This window comes from Nothobranchius furzeri, chromosome 13 (genome assembly GCF_043380555.1).
Source record: "Nothobranchius furzeri strain GRZ-AD chromosome 13, NfurGRZ-RIMD1, whole genome shotgun sequence".
In the NCBI taxonomy this organism is placed as follows: Eukaryota; Metazoa; Chordata; class Actinopteri; order Cyprinodontiformes; family Nothobranchiidae; genus Nothobranchius; species Nothobranchius furzeri.
The window spans coordinates 16,544,012-16,565,339 of NC_091753.1; the positions used below are offsets into that span (position 1 = coordinate 16,544,012).

At 45.7% G+C, this 21,328-nt stretch overlaps 1 protein-coding gene across 1 annotated transcript in view; it reads right to left on the reverse strand.

The window, feature by feature from the left end:
• Window positions 1-1,111: 1,111 nt before the first annotated feature.
• The window catches only part of LOC107372631 (voltage-gated inwardly rectifying potassium channel KCNH2-like), a 160,113-nt gene continuing 139,896 nt past the window's right edge, over window positions 1,112-21,328 (reverse strand). The window contains exons 17-20 of the mRNA XM_070543850.1: window positions 2,878-2,983; window positions 2,687-2,764; window positions 1,279-1,380; window positions 1,112-1,144 (exon numbers count right to left, since the gene is read on the reverse strand). Coding sequence (XP_070399951.1) covers window positions 1,112-1,144; window positions 1,279-1,380; window positions 2,687-2,764; window positions 2,878-2,983 — 319 coding nt within the window. The remainder of the gene's footprint in view (window positions 1,145-1,278; window positions 1,381-2,686; window positions 2,765-2,877; window positions 2,984-21,328) is intronic.

Sequence of the window (21,328 nt, forward strand, 5' to 3'; positions counted from 1 at the left end):
GAGGGAGGGGAACTTTCTCCTTTCTGCTTCTTGCTCGGTAAGAATTGTTTTAATTTTAAGAGAAATATTGATTTCCGAAGACGAAGGTTTCTCCTTTGAATAGATGAGCATGAAAAGGTGAAGTGAAGATAAATAGGTCTGATTACAGATGCGTAAATAACCTCACTCATTCATTCATAATAGTGAATCTGTTACTGGGACAGACCATCTTTTATAACACAAAGTCTGTCATTGATCACTTCTGATGGAGAGGGTGTTGGGGTCTGGCTTGTCTGGTTACAGGAAATGGGATCCTTAGGGGCTAAATGTTGGGAGCCACTGCCAACGGGGAGGCCACTCTTCATGCCCCCTAACCTTCAACATGCCATATGGAACAATGTCAACAAGAAGAATTTCAGGAGACATCTTTCATCCTAAGTTTATCCACCTCCTCTTGTCTCTCGTTGCCTCCGGGGTTGGAGCTGTGTCTCTGTGAGGTTAGGGTCCCTCTTGGAGTACAGTATTTTCCAGACTATAAGTCACACTTTTTTTCATAGTCTGGCTGGTCCTGCGACTTATATACCAAAGTGACTTATATACCAATTTATGTTTACCACACTAGTGCGGCCCGGCTCCGGCCCAGGAATGAGCTCACCTGTCCTGCTGGGAGGGTTCCAAACACTACCATCACCTGCTGCAACCTAGGGCGGGGTGCTGCGGGCCGGCTCCGGCCCAGGAATGAGCTCCCCTGCCCCGCCATCACCTGCTGGAGACTGCTGCACGTTGCTGCGGGGCTGCTATGGCGCAGGAATGAGCGCCCGCTGGGAGGGTTTGAAACACCGCCATCCTCTGCTGGAGACCTTGGTGCGCTGCTGCACATACTGCTGAAGCAACAGCTGGTTGTTTATTCTGTTATTGTTACTGGTACTTGTCTTGCAATGTGAAATGCTTTGTCTCAGATTTTGTAAGAAAAATAATAAAATTCCCCCCCAAATTGTGACTTATAGTCCAGTGTGACTTCCTTGATTTTTTCTTCTTCATTGTACATTTTATGGCTGGTGCGACTTATACTCCGGAGCGACTTATACTCCAGAAAATATGCTACTAGTATCTACGGGAAATATCTTCAGCCCTATAGCTTGTCCAGCTCTTTGCCAAATACTTGCTGTGGGTACAAATTGAAATGGTCCTTTTACACGAGACGACTCTTCTGCCTCTCTGTCTAACCCTAACCCTGAACCCACATTCACACTGGATATGATGCCTGCCCCGGTGCAGACCCCAGTTCTTGCTTCATACGATGCCCAGCCCGTAGGGTGCAGGCTGGTCCTGACTGCTGGTGGTCTGTGTGGAGTGAAGTGATGCAAATGGAAACTCTTCTAGATCTTTGGTCTCTGTGACCTGCAGGAACAAAAGGTTTGAGGTCAATAGAGAGCCCACGTCTCCTCCTCTTCCAGTCAGTAAAAGTTTTTTCTGCTCTGAATCACATACATGTTGTACTTCAATATAAAGGGTAAATGGCCTGTCTTTATACAGTGCCTTCAGGGGTTCTACAGCCCCCCAAGGCACTTTACAACTAACCAGCCATTCACCCATACACACACACACACACACACACACACACACACACACATTTACACACGATCAGAGGTGGAAAGTAATGAATTACATTTACTCATGTTACTGTAATTGAGTAACTTTTTTGTGTATTCATACTTTTAAAGTCGTTTTTAAAATCTGTACTTTTACTTTTACTTGAGTAAAAGAATTGTAATTCGCTACATTTTAAATCATCTGTTACTGAGTAAAAATAAATTGTAGGCTTAATACATTAAAAATATTACGTGTAGCAGCGTCGGAACAGACAGAGACACCTGCATGAGCGCTGCGTCTAAACCGTAGGGGGTACACTTTTGACAATGAGGACAATCAGCCATTTTTACTGCAGTTTTGCTCAAAAACATCAGTTCAGTCCCTGTGATCCACTCGCTGTTTACCTCCTCTCTCCCTCTTCTCCTGTGGGTTGGATTTTGCACCTTCGTGCACCGGTGTGACGTCATCAGAAGTCTGCTCGGTTCGGTAGCTGGACTCAGTTCCGTGTTTGAAATGTTTCCCTACCGCGCCGCACGGAAGCAGCAAAATAATGTTTAGCGCTCATATCAAGTGGATTCTCAGGCTTTAGTCATTGGCAAAGAATGAGTTAACATTCATGACACCCATCTTGACTCACTACGGATAAAGATGTTGGTTTAGCGTCCAGGAAACAGCAGAGTACATCTTGGCTAGTAGAAGCTAACTGTTAGCATTAGCAACTCTACCACACAGCAGAACTCCTCCAGGCATGTGGCATTGGTGGAGATAAAACATCAATGTTGCAGAGCAAACAGAGTCAGTGGTAGAGGCGTGTTGCTTTTAGCCAATCGGAGGAGAGATGTCCAAACATCAGGAAGTAAGACTCTAAACGCTGTTGGCTGAAGCTACTCCCTCCTTTACCTGAATTCTCTGTGCTGAAACACGCGCACCCGAGTATTTTCCCCCAGGAACGACTTACAAGACATTTATTCCTAATAGAGACCACTGCCGATGTATTACATAAACAGCTGTTCCACACTTTTAATTTGATGACATTCAACAAGTCAAAATCAACTTGAGTTCCACAAGATGTCATGTCATCAACTTTCCCATGTAATAACTACAGCAGTCTCACCTGTGATAGGGAGGTTGTGTCCATCTCCAAGGGTGGTGCTACTCTCTCTCCTGGGCTGGGACCGCTGTAGGGAGATGGCTACAAGTGGAAAACCAAATTCTGTTAAAATTTGTTGTTTATTTTATGATGCTTGTCCTAAACAACAGAACAGGTCATTCAGGCTCACGCTGACCAGGTGAGCTAGTAATTACCTGAGGGGGTGAAGAAACCATGCTGTATGTAGGAGGAAACGGGGTCTCCTGCCTCTGCAGAAGCTGAACGATTATCCCGATGTTTGCCAACGTACGACCCTCCAACCTGAACAATTGTTTACATAGTAAGTTGGTTGGTTCATTTTAACTTAATATTTGAAAGCAGTTTTTTTTTGTTTTGTTTTTCAAATTTGGGTTTGAAATTATGCTTTTTTTATTGTAATGTAACCAAGATGGCGGCACCCTGTGAGAGTGTTGCTTTTCTGTCTCCTTTCTGTCTCTTCAAGGGGATTTTTTTTTCTCTCACAGAGGAGTTAGGAAACAAAATTAAACAATACAACACTGAAAGAGAAAAGATGCCACCCAAGAGAGTATTGCAGACGGAATACGATATGGAGGACATCCGTAAGTCAATAAACAGCATGTCTGAGGAGCTGGCTAAGGTAACGCAACAGCTCCTTAAGCTCACAGAACTTTTTGAGGAAGTAAAGTTACTAAAGACCATAATTGAACAGGACAAGACCATTGAAAAACTTGAAAAAAGGATTGATAACCTGGAGCAGTATACGCGAATGGAGGACGTGATAATTACTGGGATGAGTGTTAAACCTCGCTCATACGCAAGAGCCGCAGCAGGAGGGAGAAATATTGACGAAGATGCCGATCCAGAGGACACACAGTCGTGGGAAGGGCAAGTGGTGCGTTTCTTGGCTGGGAAGAATATACATCTGGATGCTGGGAATATTGCTGCCTGCTATACTCTTCTGAGGAAAGAGGTCCAAACCTGCCATTGTTTTGAAGCTTGTAAACAGGAAACGTAAAATGGAACTGTTGACACAAGGGAAGAAGTTGAAGGGTTCTGAGGTGTACCTGAATGAGCATCTTACGCAGAAAACAGCCAAAATTGCACATGAAGCCCGCAACCTGAGGAAGAACAACAAGATAAAGACGACCTCGACGAGGAGTTGCAAGGTTTATATTCAACTGAAGGGGACCACACCCGAACAAGCTAAAGTAGTTATGGTAAGAGATCTTAAAGATCTTGAGCAATTCAAATGACGCTAATAATTACAGAAAAATCTCGAGATTAATGACTGGGACTTGGTTGGTAATTTACAAACATGAAATGAGGACGAACTACTTACCGATTCTGACTATTAGGAGGACACTTATTTACTCCATGGTAAACAACTTCAAAATGTTTATGACTCTTTGCACCACAAAATGAACGATTTTGGAAGCGATTTAGATTTTGATGGTAATTTTAATAAAGAGCCATGGAATGACTGTAAATACTATAGTGCTGAGGAGTTTAAAGAGATAAATATGGTGGGAGCCTTCTCTGTCATTCATTTCAATTGTAGAAGTTTGCACGAAAACTATGATAAGGTTAAAGAGTATCTGAGTCACGTACCAAATTTTTCTGTTATTGCTGTCTCAGAGACGTGGCTGGACAATGAAAATGGTTCACATGTGGAAATAGAGGGATATGATTTATTTACTTTAAATAGGAACAAGAAAAAGGGCGGTGGGGTTGCACTGTATGTGGATATAAACCTGAGGTGTAAGTCATCTGACAAAAAGACAAATATTATTGATGGGGTTATGGAGTGTATCAGTGTTGAAATTGTACTGAAGGAACGTTGGTTACGTATTGTAATCCCAGATTCTATGAGTCTAGTCGCAGCCCTTAAGCTATTGGAAGGATGATCTCCGCATCAGCCAATCATGAAGAGCTTAAATGTACGCCCACCAATAGTGGGCCCCCTCGTGGTATATAACCGCAGTGACCCCACTGCTCACCTCCAATGGCTCTTATTCCCATCATAACCTGTGGGGCCAGTGGCTTAAGGGCTGCGACTAGACTCATAGAATCTGGGGTTACAATACGTAACCAACGTTCTATTTCGTCTAGTCTTAGCCCTTAAGCTAGCTGCTATTGGAATAAAGTGCAGCTGGATGGGTTTACGCTCCACTGGTTAACACAACCAATGGACACACCCAATCAAATCTCCTCTAGTGGGGGACGTTCAGCCTCAGACCAGGCTTAAAGACTGAGGCAGGCACGATAAGAGAGGGGCCCCCACTAAAAAACATAATCCACAAGAGGATGAAATCCATCTCAGCAAGGCCAATGAGGTGCCATAAGCATTCATTTAGCCTGCTGGGGTCCAAGCACTGAACGAGTGATGGATCCTGAAGACACATCTCGTAAATAATAACGAGTAAAGGAACAGGGTGAAGCCCATGAAGCAGCCTGACAAATGTCTTCCATTGACACAACACTGAGGAGCGCCATCGAAGAGGAAATCCCTCTGGCTGAGTGAGCCCTGAGTGCCTCAGGGGGATCCTGCCCTGATGATGTGTAAGCGAGGGAAATGGTGTCACACAGCCAGCGTGAAAGGCGCTGGGCCGACAGCGCCTGACCAAGGGAAGACTCCCTGTAGTGCACAAACAGGTTTTGTGAGCGACGAATCCCTGAAGTGCGTGACACATATCGTGCAAGCGCGCGCACCGGGCAGAGAAGGTGAGAAGCCGCCTCCTCCTCAGAATTATGGGGAGGAGGAAAAAGTCCAGCCAATGAAATTGACCTGGATTTGAAGGAAGCATTAATGCTTTTGGGCACAAAGGCTGGGTTGGGGCATAAAACAGCAGACCCGCCATCCTCCCGGATCCTGAGGCATGCGGGAGCCACTGAGAGGGCGGTTAGGTCACTCACTCTCTTAACTGATGCTAGCGCCAGCAGCAATGCAGTTTTAAGCGACAGGAACTTGAGTGAGACCTGGTCCAAGGGTTCAAATGGAGCTTCAGATAAGCCACGCAGAACCACCGTTAGATCCCATTGGGGAAAAAGCGGGCGGGACACAGGTCTGTTCCTCCTGACACCTTTTAGAAAACGTTTTGTGAGGGGGTGATTGAAAACAGATCTATCACCAATACCCTGATGACATGATGAGATAGCTGCAGCATATGTCCTAACAGTGCTGAATGCGAGGCCCCTGTCCATCAGTATCTGCAGAAACGATAGGACATCCGCCAGGTGGCAGGAGAGCGCTTGAACATTCCGTTCTGCGCACCAGTTCTGGAAAGCTGCCCATTTAGCAGCGTAAGACGCAATGGTAGAGGGCGCCCGCGCACTCTGAATCGTGGCGACCACATCATGCGGCAGCCCAGAAGCCTCCAAGCGTGACCGCTCAGCGGCCAGACCCACAGCCGTTGGCCTATTTCCAGAGGATGTTTGATTATCCCATCCGCCTGGAGAAGGGCATCCGCCCTCCACGGGGAGCCGGACACTAGCGCTTGTAGGTCCGGAAACCATGACGCGGACACGCGTCTGGGAGCCACCAGAATCACCGAGAGCTGTTCCGACCGAATTCGGTCCAGGAGACGGGGAATCAGAGGGACTGGTGGAAACGCATAAAGGAGCGTTCGAGGCCAGGGCTGGTGTGAGAAGGCGTCCGCCCCGAGCGGGGGTCTGTCCCGGGGACTCAGGGAAAACCACAGGCGACACTGAGCGTTTTCGCGAGCCGCGAACAGTTCCACAGACGGTTCCCCGAACCTGATCCAGATCTGTGATATCAGTGCAGGATGTAGACGCCAGTCGGAGTCGCGGGGTCCCCCTCTCGACAGGATGTCTGCCGCTACATTCAGTCATAGGCGTCATTTTAACCGGGGACGCCGGGGACATGTCCCCGGCAAAATTTGTGATTGGCAGCTGTGTCCCCCCCACTTTCAAAAACGCCTGCTGATGAGGATTTTTGTTTTACCAGCTCAGATCTTATACCAGGGGTTGGCAACCTATTCCCATCAAAGAGCCATTATTACCCGTTTCCCACAGTAATTCTGGACGGACCTTAATAAGCAGTGACTTAAGTGAAGCAGGCAGGTCGCGCTAGAAAATTAGTTTAAAAAGGCGTCATAAATGTGTTCCCCCGTCATTTTTATTTATAAAATATGAAGTAAAAACTCACAATTTAATTTTCATTCATTTGTCATTAATATTTAGTCTACAACCGTGCGTTAAGTGGACCATCTTCCAGTAAACGCAAAGCATCCAGTCCACCTCTCCAAATGCGTAAAATGTGCATCAGCCGCTAGTTAGGCGCGTCGCGCGTACCGTCAGCTGATCAGCCCAGACAAGAGCAGAGCAAATAGAGAAAGAATAGAGGATAATTGTGTCTGGATGTGGATGGAGATTACGTTTTACAGCAGCCTGATCATCATTTAAATACGTAAACCATCACCTGTCTTCTAGTCCACGCTATCAGCATTATTTTAATTGGTGTGTGTGTGTGTTTTCCACTTCAAACACTGGTCTAACCAACCAGACCAGCGTGTCCAGTAACACATTAATGTTACAATTAAACAGTTTCACTTCATGTAGGCTAGGAACATTCCACCTGCCGTGGCCCGACCGCTTCTGCTCCACATAAACTTTGTGCGTGATCAAATGTCTCTACGCGTCATACGTCTCCATATTAGAGACGGGAACAAGCGCTGTTCAGCCAAAGTTTCATAATTTCATAAAAAGAACATTTTTCCAAGTGACACATCCCTCAGAGAGACCGGGTTTCCAGAACGCTTCAGTGGGAGGAAGTCTTATCGCATTTATCCGTCAATATGTGGCAAGGTGGAGAAACGAGGGCCCGGGTGGGATTCGATCCCCAGACTCCCGGGTGAGAGTCATACGCTCTAACCAGTCAGCCAAAGGTACAGCCCCTTGGCCAAGTAGCCAGGGCGCATTATCTATCGGGACACTGTGACAGGACACTCACACTGCCACACCTGATTATGAAACTTTGGCTGAATAGTGCTTGTTCCTGTCTCCAATGTGGCGACGCATCCAGGAACCTGTCTGAGGAGAAGCCCAGAATCTGACATCCTTCAGCTCAGAATGCGCCGATATGATTACGCACAAGCGTGACGCGTCAACCCGGTCTCACAGTAAGACCGGGTTGGACCTGTTCAGGTTTACGCAGACAATCTTTACATTTAGAATTGGCATACAGATGTAAAATTAATGCAGTAAAATATAAAGCTTTTTATTTAAACATCCATTCATTATTTTACAAGCACAGAGAGCGCATCAGATGGATGGAAGAGCCGCATGCGGCTCCAGAGCCGCCGACCCCTTTGCTAGCCTACTTTATTGTCCCCAGCAATTTTTAAACCCCACTCAAGTGTATGGTTATTGTCCCCAGCAATTCTGAAAACAAACTGACGCCCTTGCATTCAGTACCCCCGGAATGTAGATGGCTCTGATGGACAGCAGGTGGACATGTGTCCAACACAGTAAATCTGTGGCAACACGCAACAGTGGGAGGGATCGAACTCCCCCTTGGCGATTTATGTAGGCTGCCGCTACCCGGTTGTCTGTGTGAACTTCGACATGACGGCCCTCGAGAAGGGCAGCGAAGTGTCTGATCACATTCCTCACTGTCATAAGCTCCAACACATTTATGTGCTCGTGCGTGTGGGAGGGGCAGCGATCTGCCACCGTATGGGACAAGCACGTGCCCCCCCACCCCGACAGTGACGCATCCGTAAACACAGATACGTGTGACGCAGGACGTCTGATGGGAACCCCGCGTGAGAGGATGCAGGGGTTCTCCCAGTGAGCGAGGTCCCCGCCCACTGAAGGGGGAATCCTCAACATACGTCTCTTCTGACGTATCGGGTGTACGCGGAGGCAGACGAACCAGCGTTGCAAGCGCCTCGTGCGCAGCAAACCTAGCGGCACCACCGAATGGGCTGCGGACATCATGCCCAGGAGTTTCATGACTAACCGGGCTCTCACGATCTTGCGGGGTTGAACACGGGAGATCACCGTGGAGAGATCTGCCGCTCTTGCAGGCGACAAACGTGCTCTCATTAGGGAGGCGTCCAACTCCACCCCGAGATACACAATCGACTGGGATGGAAGGATGGAGCTCTTTTCCCAGTTTATAGAAAACCCTAGGGTTGACAGATGCTCTGTCAACCTCCTGGTTTGCTGTGACGCCTCGTCCTTGGACCGAGCGCACAGGAGAAGATCGTCCAGGTAAAATAAGACCCTCATTCCCTCCGTGCGCAGTGGCTGCAGCGCGGTCTCCAGGCATTTGGAGAAGGTGCGCGGGGCTAGCGAGTAGCCGAAAGGGAGGCGATTGAACTGATATTGAACTCCCTTGAATGAAAAACGCAGAAACTTCCGGTGGTTTGGAACTACTGGTATGTGGAAGTATGCGTCTTTCAGGTCGATTGACGTGAACCAATCCCCGGGGCGCACATATTCCAGGACTTGTCTCATCGTTAACATGCGGAAATGCATTACTGCTATGGAGCAGTTGAACAGGGACAGGTCGAGAATCGGCCTCATTCCTCCCGACTTCTTCGGTACTACGAAGTAGCGGGAGTAAAAGCCCGAGAGCTCTTGTCCGCGAGGGACTCGGGAAATAGCGTCCTTGGACAGAAGTTCCCACAACTCCAGCTCTAGCGCCTGAGACTGTACTTGCGATGTGAACGTCGTCTCCACGATCCCGTTGAAGGGAGGTGGAGTGGCCTGAAAATGAAGTGTGTGGCCGCAATGAATGGTGTCCGAAATCCATTTGCTCATGATGCACAGGCGGCGCCACTCGTGCGCGCGTTCCGACAGTGGACGCGTGTGCGCGGTCACGTGAACAACGTCTGAGGGTTGTGCATGCGCCCTTACCGCCGTCGCCCGTACCAGAGAACTGGGGGCGACCCACGGAGGGCTGCGCTCGAAAGGGCGAGTGCGAAACAGCTGGAACAGGCTGGTCCGCACCGCGGAGCGTGGAGTCCGAGAGTGAAGGAAGAGTGGGAGCCGGGCCTGTGCACGGGGGCGACAGAGTGCTAGCGGGTGGAGCCGCGCACTGTGCCGCCGCGCGTGGTCGAGACAGCGACATGACATCCCGCCCCACCCAACGGCGTGGGGAGAGCGGGAAGAGTTGGGCCTGGCCGGATGCTGGGGCCGGAGCGCAAATGGAGCGCACCCTTACGGCTGGCCGTGTATTATGACTACCTGCAGGAACATGTGTGCGTGCAGCAGTGCTTGGTGTGGGGAACGTGTGAAAACTCGGCAGAGGAGGGGAGGGCAGGGCCTTCAGCCAGATCGCTCGCTGGATGAGGGTCTGCCAGGCAGCGATGCGAGCAGAACCGGTGAGCACAGCAGCACACAGATTGAGGATAGCATCAGCAGTCTTAGTTATGACGGCTTTCGACTCCTCGGGAGCTTCCAGCTCCTCCATCATCTTGGAGACGCCGAAGGCAAGAAGGGCGATGTTATTCCCTGCAGCGCCGGTCTGAAAGGCCCACTGATGTGCGCGGTCGGTGAGCCGCATCAGCAGCTGGTCATGTTTTGAAGCGGGAACAGCTCGCGGGCCAGCGAGGTGGTTCTTAGCGCCGAACAGCGAGGCCAAATCCGGCTCTAGCGGAGGAACGGACGGCCAGCCTTGGTCGGAAAACCCCTCGACCTTGGTGATGGGCGCATATGTGGAGACTGGCGCCTTGAGCTTGGCAGGCTCGGAGAAGGCGGCAGACCAGCAGCTCATAGCAGCGGGGAAGCGCGGCCAGATAGGGTCTGGACAGCGTGTCTGAGTTGCCCCGAAAATTCCCGCCAAATCATCCGCTTCAGGCAGGGCCGGTTCTGGCACAGCTAGCCCCTTGCGGGCTGCTGCCGCAGAAATGATGTATGTACTTTGTATTAGTGTTTCAGTTTTGCTTGATTATGTAGGTCTACATGCATTCTTAGTTATTTACATATCGTTTTCACCAGCTGTCTCTCATTAAACAGTGAATTTCCTTCAACAGAATTAGCAAAATCACTGCTGGAAAAAGCAGGAAATGCACATGCTGAAAGGTGTTAATCTCCTTTTCCCTATTACTCCCTTAAAATGTGTTTTTTTATTCTAAAATTTTATTTGATGATAAAATTCAAATTTGGATATCTAATTAAATTTGCTAGTTACAAAACAAAAGCTTCATGTTTCTGAATGAATGTTTGATGTTACAAAATGAGTAGTAAATGTACAAAATAAAAGTTTCATTTTACAAAATAAAAAATACATGTACAAAATACAATGTTCCTGTTACAAAACAAGAAATACAAGTACGAATTGAGAATTACAAGTTAGAAAACTAAAGTTACAAGTTACGAATCCAAAGTTACATGTGATGAAACATGTTCGAAGTTACAAAACTTGGTACAAGTTACGCTGAATATTGTACAAGTTACGCTGAATGTTGTCCCAATCCTAGTTCCATAGGTGCCCAGCTGTGGGTAATTTGACAATCACCTGAGCAGCTGTTAAAAGCTGCTCTCTTGCCCTCATTGAGTGAGAAGGTACAGGGAAGTGTGGGCACAGAAGTGTTCATACTGCTCTCTGCGCCTCGCGCGCGTGTGTGTGTTGTGTGTGTTGTGTGTGTTGTGTGTGTGTGTGTGTGTGCGTGCGTGCGTGCGTGCGTGCGTGCGAGCTTCGTGGTACTTCAGTGACTTAGACTTGTGTTCGTTAGGATTTATGGTACTTTGACTTTAGACTGGCCTTCAGCTCCCCCATTTTGGATCTCCCCTGAGCATTTCTGCTTACCAGGACGTCTCTTGTTTAGTATTTTGTGTATATATTGAATTTAGTGTTTTATTAAAAGTAAATACTTCAGTTAGATAGTTTTCCTCCTCCCAGCCCCTTTGGTGTGGCGCTTTATGTTAATCCTTTGTCCCTGTTGTAGGCTCTTTGTTAATAAAAGTCCTTTGTTTGGAGACACACTCTGTTATTATTTCACCTACACACACACACACACACACACATACACACACCATATTTTACTCCCTCCACATCACTCCTAGCGAGCTGAGGGACGTAACAACCCAAGATTCAAAAAGCTGGCTTTAAATGACAATAGAGCAGTGGATGAAGCTCTTCAGAGAATAACTGCAGCAGCAAACTGGACTGCAAGGGGACCAAGAGGGAGAAGAGGCAGCAGAACATGAACAAGAGGAGCCACAAGCATCTACTGTTTGGAGGTTCTTTGAAAAACGGGCAACTGGAGACACTACAAGAAGGGATCCCTCAGCAGATGCAATACTCGAAGTGAGGTCATATTCAATTCAATTCAAGTTCATTTATATAGCGCCAAATCACGACAAGAGTCGTCTCAAGGCACTTCACATAATAAACATTCCAATTCACAGTTCATTAAGCCAATCAGAAATAATGTTTCCTATATAAGGAACCCAGCAAATTGCATCAAGTCACTGACTAGTGTCAGTGACTATACAGCAATCCTCATACTAAGCAAGCATGCAGCGACAGTGGAGAGGAAAACTCCCTTTTAACAGGAAGAAACCTCCAGAGAATCCTGGCTCAGTATAAGCAGTCATCCTCCACGACTCACTGGGGATCGAGAAGACAGAGAAGGCAGACACAGACACACACACACACACACACACACACACACACACACACACACACACACACACACACACACACACACACACAAAGACAAGTAATGTGTCTATAGTTATATTGTGATGTCTTAGTAAATATTGTATTTGGTGAAAGAAAAACTTTATTGTATTTATCCTAGTGGATCTATAATTAAACAGGTAAACTAGTATTAGCACATCAAAAGTTAATGAAAACAAAAAGTTATTATCAGGAGAGAGAGAATGTATTAGTGGTTAGCAGCAGTGTGCTAGTCGATGGCCCCCTCCATGAGGCCACCACAGCTCAGCAGAACGTCATTGTAGCTTCTTCTGGGGAGAAAAACACTTACAGAGAAAATAAAGTTAACAGCTGAAATTGCACAAAATAGTACAGTTAAAGAGCAGACTGTAGAAGAAAGCAGTAGAGTGTGAAAAGTGGTCAGTGTGTCCTCCAGCAGTCTAAGCCTATAGCAGCATAACTACAGAGTTAACTCTGGATAATCTATCCTATTTAGATGTAGGCATGTTGGAGGCAGGGCAAGGGAGAGCCGTCTTTACCGAATGTACACTCCACCTCCCTGTACTCCCCCACTTGTCCAGATTTAGGCTAACATCAGATTTTAAGAGTAAGATGGCGCTTGCGCACGGTCACGCTGCGAGCTGCTCGTCTTTACGCACTGATACCTTGCTTTTTATTGGATTTTATTGGCGTTTTATTGGCTTTTATGCACTTTTCTTGTCGCTGATCCCTTTTTTGAATGGTGTGGTGCTGACATATGATCGAGCTGTGCTGCTGAGGCTTCGTCCTTCCGTTGATGTCGCCGGCAGCGCGCGCTGGGAACCGGGCTGTGTGAGCCATGAACCTCACGGACGATGCTGCTGGTTGAACTGCCCGCGTGCTCTCTCCACCCAAGCCGTGATGTGTCGGCCCTCTGTCCGCCCCAGCTCGAGAAGGAAGCATCGGAGAAGATGAGGAAAGAGAGGTAGCCGGCGCGTGAGACGTCGGCCTGGATCCCTGAACAAGCGGCTGGCCTTATCCGGCCCAGCTTCTGACCCGATGGTTCCGAGATGTCTCCTGGATTACTCGGCGCCCTGCTCAGGGAACTCGGCCGGCTCTGAGGGTGAACCGGCACCGCGCCACGGCCGATCGGCTCGAAGATCTCGCCAGACTGGGGTTTGCTGGGAGAATCTGCGCTCGGTTACGGGCACAGAGTTGGAGGGGACTGGGTCCGTGCGCGATCTCTGTGCTGCAGCCCCGCTGCAGACCCGGTTTGGTTTGGTCAATGCCAGGTCTGTGCTGAACAAAACTTTTATTCTTCGTGACTTTTTTATTCAGCATGACTTGGGTTTTCTCTGCATCTGTGAGTCCTGGATCCCGTTTGGTGACACAAGTTCCCTACTCGAGCTCATACCACCCGGCTGCTCGTGTTTTAATATCCCCAGACCACGGGGCAGAGGTGGAGGGCTGGTTGTTGTTTTTAAATCCAGCTTTCCTTGTAAACAGCTTACACCCACCATGTCATTTTCTTCCTTTGAACTGTGCTTATTTGAACTGTGCATCTCCCCCCGCCTGCTCATCGTGCTGATTTATCGGCCTCCAAAGACTGACTCTAACTTCCTTAATGATTTCTGTGATCTTGTGGCAGACTGCATCCTAAAATATGACTATGTCCTATTTTTTGGTGATTTTAACATCCATATCTGCTGTCCGGACAATGTGCTTGCTAAAGGTTTTTTTTCATTTGCTAGATTCATTCAATCTAACTCAATGGGTATCATCCCCAACTCATGCCAGGGGTCACACCCTGGACCTGGTTATCTCTTATGGTCTACCCGTCACGAACCTTGTGACTTTGCCTCCGGTGTTCTCTGACCACTCTCCAATACTCTGTGATGTTACTTTGCCATGTCCTGTCCCTGTGTGTGAAGCTCCCGCTACTAGGTTCAGAGCCCTGAATGCAGAAACTATTTCAAAGTTTGTGGACTGTATGTCTGTAAGGTTAGAGACCTTTAACCCAGATCCATCTAACGTTGATCACTATTCACAACACTTTGATGTACTTTGTAATCAGGTCTTGGACGTGGTTGCCCCTCTCAAACTGTGCAAGTCTCGACCTAGGAGGGAGCCATGGCTCTCTGATGTCACACGGGCTTGCAGGCGGGCGTGTAGATCCTCGGAGAGAAAGTGGAAAAAGGATGGCCTACAGGTCTCGCGTGAGTTGTTCAGAGCATCTCTGGTTGCTTATCAGGATGCTGTGAGGGCTGCCAGAATGGCCTATTTTGCAGACATCATTGAGACAAACTCCAATAATCCTAAGATTCTCTACAAAACGCTAAACTCAGTTCTGGTGTATCAGGAGCCTAGCTCCATGTCTCCTACAGCTGCTGGAAACTCTGAAGATTTTCACAGATTCTTTGTTGATAAAGTGTCGGGCATTAGAGCAGTCATTTCTGGTAACTCTGTTGACCCTGTTCCAGTTCATCCATCACCACCCACCCTGAGCTCCCTCAATACAGTTTCATACTCTGAGCTGAGTAAGCTAGTTGCGAGACAGAAGCCATCTGGCTCTCCACTTGACGTTCTGCCACCTCGTCTCTGGAAGGCTGCCTTTCCGTGCCTTGGCCCTTCACTTGGTCAGATTATCAATGGGAGCCTCAGCACAGGTGTTGTCCCAGCTGCTTTGAAAGCAGCAGTTATTCGGCCGACCCTGAAGAAACCTGGTGCTGATGTCTCTGTGATAGAAAATTACAGGCCTATCTCTACCCTGCCCTTTACATCTAAACTGCTTGAGAAAGTCATTTATCAGCAGCTGGTCTCACATTTAGCTGACTCTGATCTGTTTGAGGTTTTCCAATCAGGGTTCAGGTCTGGCCATAGCACAGAGTCTGCTCTACTGAGGGTCCTAAATGACATCTATCTATCACTAGATCAGGGTACATCTGTGCTGCTTCTGTTGTTAGACCTAACAGCAGCCTTCGACACAGTTGACCACGCGATTCTACTCGATCGCTTGGAACGATGGGTTGGGATCAAAGGGTCTGCTCTGGATTGGTTTAGATCGTATCTCCAAAACAGAACATTCTGTGTTAAACTGGGTGATGTTTTTTCTTCTTGGGAGGGGCTCCGCTGGGGGGTCCCGCAGGGGTCGATCCTTGGTCCTCTTTTGTTTGCCATTTATCTGCTACCTCTGGGGTCAATCTTTCGTAAACATGGCCTATCATTCCATCTGTATGCTGACGATTGCCAGATTTACTCTCCATTGTGTCAGGAGAAAGGTCACTCCATTCAGTCCTTTGTCTCCTGTGTTAATGAGGTGAAGGCTTGGCTAATGTCCAACTATCTACATCTGAATGAGGGAAAGACAGAGCTCATTGTTTTTCACCCCAACAGCAGGAATGTGGATCGTTATGCTGATCTTGGCCCTCTTTCTCCATACTCAAAACCAGTTGTTACCAGTTTGGGGGTGAAACTTGATGTAGGACTTAAATTTGATGCTCACATCAATTCTGTGATCCGGTCCAGTTTCTTTCACCTGAGACGCCTTGCTAAAATCAAGCCTATGCTGTCGAGAGCCCACCTGGAGCGGGTACTGCATGCCTTTGTTATTTCTCGGCTTGACTACTGCAACTCTCTATATGCAGGGTTGTGTCAGTCAACACTGCATCGCCTACAGGTTGTGCAGAACAGCGCTGCCAGGTTCCTGACTGGGACCAGGAAACGGGACCACATCAGTCCGGTTCTGGCCTCTCTGCACTGGCTTCCGATTTGATATCGCTCACAATTCAAAATCCTCGTCTTTGTTTATCATTTCTTCCAGGGTGGTGGTCCCCCCTATCTGACCACTCTCCTGAACAAACATTCCCCATCACGTGCTCTGCGCTCCTCTGACCAAGGCCTGCTCGTTGCCCCTCGGTCTAGGTGTCGTACCCGTGGGGACCGGGCTTTCTCAAGTCCTAGCACCGTCACTCTGGAACCAGTTGCCACCCTCAGTTAGACTGTCCCCTTCTCTGCCAGTCTTTAAGAATCACCTAAAAACACACCTCCTCCGCTTGGCGTTTCCAGAACATGTTTGATTTTGCCCCTCTATTATGTTGAATCCATTCCACAGTTTTCATTGGTACACTCAATCCATCCACTCAATCCAAATGTGTTTCACACATTTGTCCTTTACCAGAATGTTTCATCTATCTTGTAATTTCCATTTTGTATTTTGTAATTTGTATTTTGTAATTTGAATTTCTTTTATTGTTGATTTATTCAATATATTTACATACAACTGTACAATGTTCAGCGCTTTGGGCTTCCTGACAGGGTTGCGGAAGGCGTTTTATAAATAAAGCTTTGATTGATTGATTTAACTATAGGCCCTATCAAATAAAAATGTTTTAAGCCTATTCTTAAAAGTAGACAAAGTGTATGCCTCACGGACTAAAGCTGGGAGCTGGTTCCACAGGAGAGGAGCCTGATAACTAAAAGATCTGCCTCCCATCCTAAGTTTAGATATTCTTGGAACCACCAGTAGACCTGCAGTCTGAGAGCGAAGTGCTCGGTTAGGAACATATGGAACAATCAGATTACTGATGTATGATGGACCTTGATTATTAAGAGCTTTATATGTGAGAAGAAGGATCTTAAAATCTATTCTGAATTTAACAGGTAGCCAATGTAGGGAAGCTAAGACAGGAGAGATATGATCTCTCTTTTTAATTCTCATCAGAACTCTAGCTGCAGCATTTTGGACAAGCTGAAGACTTTTAACTACATTCTGTGGACTTCCTGAGAGTAATGAATTACAGTAATCCAGTCTTGATGTAATAAATGCATGAACTAGTTTTTCAGCATCACTCCTGGAAAGTATGCTTCTAATCTTAGCAATATTCCGAAGGTGGAAAAAGGAAATCCGACAAACTTGTGAAACCTGGGATTTGAATGACATGTCCTGGTCAAAGATAACACCAAGGTTCCTTGCTTTGTTCTCGGAGATTAATGTAATGCCATTAAGGTCAGGCGATTGGCTAAGCAATTTCCTTTTCTGGATTTCTGGTCCAAAGATGAGAACTTCCATCTTGTCTTGATTTAAAAGCAAGAAGTTAAGAGTCATCCAATTTTTTATGTCCTCAAGACAAGCCTGTAATCTACCCAACCGATTAGGTTCATCAGGGTTAATGGATAAATATAACTGAGTATCGTCAGCATAACAGTGGAAGTTTATCCCATGCTGTCTAATGATTTTACCAATTGGGAGCATATATATAGTAAAAAGAATTGGTCCAAGCACTGAACCCTGTGGTACTCCGCAAGTAACCCTGGAGTATGAAGAAGATTTGTCATGTACATTTACAAAATGAAATCTGTCAGACAGGTAGGATTTAAACCAGCCTAACGCTGTTCCTTTGATCCCTACAACATGTTCAAGTCTTTCTAAAAGAACATTGTGATCAACTGTGTCAAAGGCAGCACTGAGATCTAACAAGACTAGAACAGACACAAGATTCTTATCTGAGGCCATGAGAATATCATTTGTAACTCTCACTAATGCAGTTTCAGTGCTGTGATACTCTCTAAAACCAGACTGAAATTCCTCAAACAGACCATTAGTGTTTAAATGCTGACATACTTGGATGGCCACTATTTTCTCCAGGACTTTGGATAAAAATGGAAGGTTAGATATTGGTCTGTAATTCATTGGGTCATCTGGATCCAGAGAAGGCTTCTTAAGTGAAGGTTTGATTACAGCAACCTTAAAATCTTGTGGTACATACCCATTTACTAAGGATAGATTGATTATATCTAGAATGGGGGCAGTAACCAAAGGAAATGCATCTTTAAATAATTTGGTTGGGATTGGATCCAAAATGCAAGTTGAAGGTTTAGATGAAGCTAATATTTTTGATAACTCTGAAAGCTCAACTGGATCAAAACGGTTCAAGCAAAGATGAGGTTCTAGAGTCACCTCTGAAGCTGCCTCACTTACTGAGGAAGAAGAAATCGCATTAGGGAGGATGCTAAAGATTTTGTTTCTAATAGAATTAATTTTACTTGTAAAAAATCCCACGAAGTCATTGCTGCTGAGGGCTAAGGGAATAGATGGCTCAGAGCGATGATTCTGTGTAAGTTTAGCAACTGTACTGAAAAGAAATTTAGGATTATGCTTATTCTCCTCAATTAATGCTGAAAAATAAGCAGTTCTAGTTTGTTGAAGCTTATTTTTATAAAGCACAAGACTATTTTTCCAGGACAGGTAGGCCTCCTCATGGTGCGTAGAGCGCCATGTTCTCTCCAATTTCCTAGAGTTTTGTTTTAAGGCTCGAAGATGAGAGTTAAACCAGGGAGCCAACTTCCTGTCCCTAATTACCTTCTTTTTTAAAGGGGCAACATCATCTAATGCCACACGTAAAGAGGAATTCACATGATGAACTAAGGCATCAAGTTGTGAGGGGCTAGAACTGAAAATATTGCTACATGCCTCTGAGATGCTGAGGACAGTAAAGATGGAACAGTTGATTTAAAAGACGCAACTGCGTTGTCAGAGAGACCGACTATAATGAAATTTACTTTCATGTCTCGAGAACTCAGTTATAAAGAACTCAAAGGTTATCAGAAAGTGGTCCGAGAGGACTGGATTATGTGGAAAGATTGTTATTTCCTCACACTCAATGCCATAAGTCAGAACAAGGTCCAATGTATGATGGCAGGAGTGGGTGGAGCTATGTATTCTTTGAGTAAAACCAATTGAGTCTAAGATATTACTAAAGGCTACATTGAGGCAATCATTTTCGATGTCCACATGAATGTTGAAATCCCCCACTACAATGACCTTATCAGTATCTGGAGCAGCCCCTTTTCCAGAGAGGTTCAGACCCACTGAGCTGGTGGGAGACCAAGGGTCTAGGCTACCCACGTCTTACACATGTTTTGGCATGGAGACTGTGTATTGTAGCAACATCTGTACCCTCAGAGAGAATCTTCTCCAAAGCAGGGCAGATAATAACAGAAAGAAGAAACAAGATTAGCCCCTCAAAGCTGAGGCATTTGGTGTTTCTGAATGCTAATCTTCACTAAAGATTTTGTTGTCATTCTGCGAGTTTGTTCAGGTTGCTTTAATTTAAAAAGTTGTTGCACATGTGCAACCAGTGAATATTCTGTTTTGTTTGGTTTTGTTAAAACACAGAGTCCTGGATGGGCTGGCTTTTTTATAGCCTTCTTTTGAACTTATTTTTGTAATTGCTTAAGTTGAGTTAATAAATCCATATAAATGTTAAATATTTGATATATTGCATTTTTTTACATTAATAAATCATTTTACATATAGTTTTGCATTATTTTTGGTGATAAATATACTTTACGCAACAGAAAATCTAAGGAGCCACTTGGGAGCCAAAAGAACCGGCTCTCTAAAAAGAGCCGGAATTCCCATCACTAGTGAGCTGGCCTTAGCTGCTACGCACCCCTTGGCCAGGTGGACTGTACCATTTTGTGCCGTTGGGGGGGGGGGGGGGGGGGGGGTGTCAAATTAATTAGTCAAAATAAAGTAGGGACCTCTGAATAAATATACATTTCATAAAGACTAAAAGTTTTTTGTTTACTGTCTTAAATGAGAAAAAATACTGCTAAGTAAAGTACTTGTGATTTTTAAACTTAATTTTTTTTATTCAACTTTGAAATATTTTTGGGCCCCTGACAGCTGTAGGCCCTTAGAATCTTCCTAATATTTCACCGCTTTACGGCGCCCCTGTCTACTGGTATTTAGTGTTTTCCATCAAATAGTACATTATGCTCAAAATCCTGAAACGATTACATAGAAATTGGTTCGACATAGAACACCCGAAGCCCGGACTGCATGCAAGGCAGTTCTTTCTGCTCATAAGTGGGATGATGTTTTTTGTAATGAGGACCCCAACCTAGCATATGATGCCTTCTTATCCAAAGTAACCAAAGTCTATGATAAACACTGCCCATTGAAGCTATATATTACTGAAAATAAAATTTAAATAAAAAGCCCTGGATAACATATGGCATAGTTAAGGCTTGTAAGAAGAAAAATCATCTCTACAGAATATATTTAAAACAAAGATCTAAAAGTGCTGAAGAAAGATATGAGACATATAAAAAATAAATTAATAAATATAATATGCATGAATAATACAGAATAATACACGAGGAATGTGGAAAATGTTAAATGGTATAATTAGGAATGGAAAATAAGTTAATGCACTCCCAAGCTATTTCATCAAAGAAGATCATGAAATAACTGATATCAAGGAAATTGCCAACGCTTTCAATCGTTATTTTGTTGAGGTTGGACCATTATTAGCTGGTGCCATCACAGCACCTATAAGTAAAAATGAAAAAATATTACTGAGTCCATATCTAATTGTAACCCCAGTTCGCTATTTTTAAGGGGTGTAGAAGACACTGAAATAATAAATATTGTCAACAGTGGCGGCTGGCCAGTAGAGGGCGATAGGGCGCCGCCCTCCCAGTTTCCCCAGTGTTTTTAATTTTTATTTTAAAAAATAAATAAATAAAATTAACAATAATCACATATTCTAAGTTAATTGTGTGTTTTGTAACAAAAATAAATCATATATATATATATATATATATATATATATATATATATATATATATATATATATATATATATATATATATATATATATATATATATATTGGTCTCTGCTGCTCTCTGCCGGTCTCTGCCGATCTCTGCCGAGCGGTGGAGGCTGTGTGCTGTGTTTCAATCGCCCAAACAGGACGGGACAGGCTGTCCAATTGCTGACAAGAAAATCAAAGGGTAGGAATGGGAATGTATCCAATCAGCGTCAACGTTGTTTCAGAAGCATGATGGGCGATAGAGCTACCGCCAAGGCTTTCGTTGGTGTTCGGTAGAACTCGGAGAGTCTCGACTCCAGCACGTTTTTGGTCGTGACTCGTGACGGTCGTGTCGCAGACGTAGACATGGACGCCAGTGCGCCTACAACCAGCAGCATGGATACCGGATCTCAGCAGCCACTGAATTCAGTTCGGTC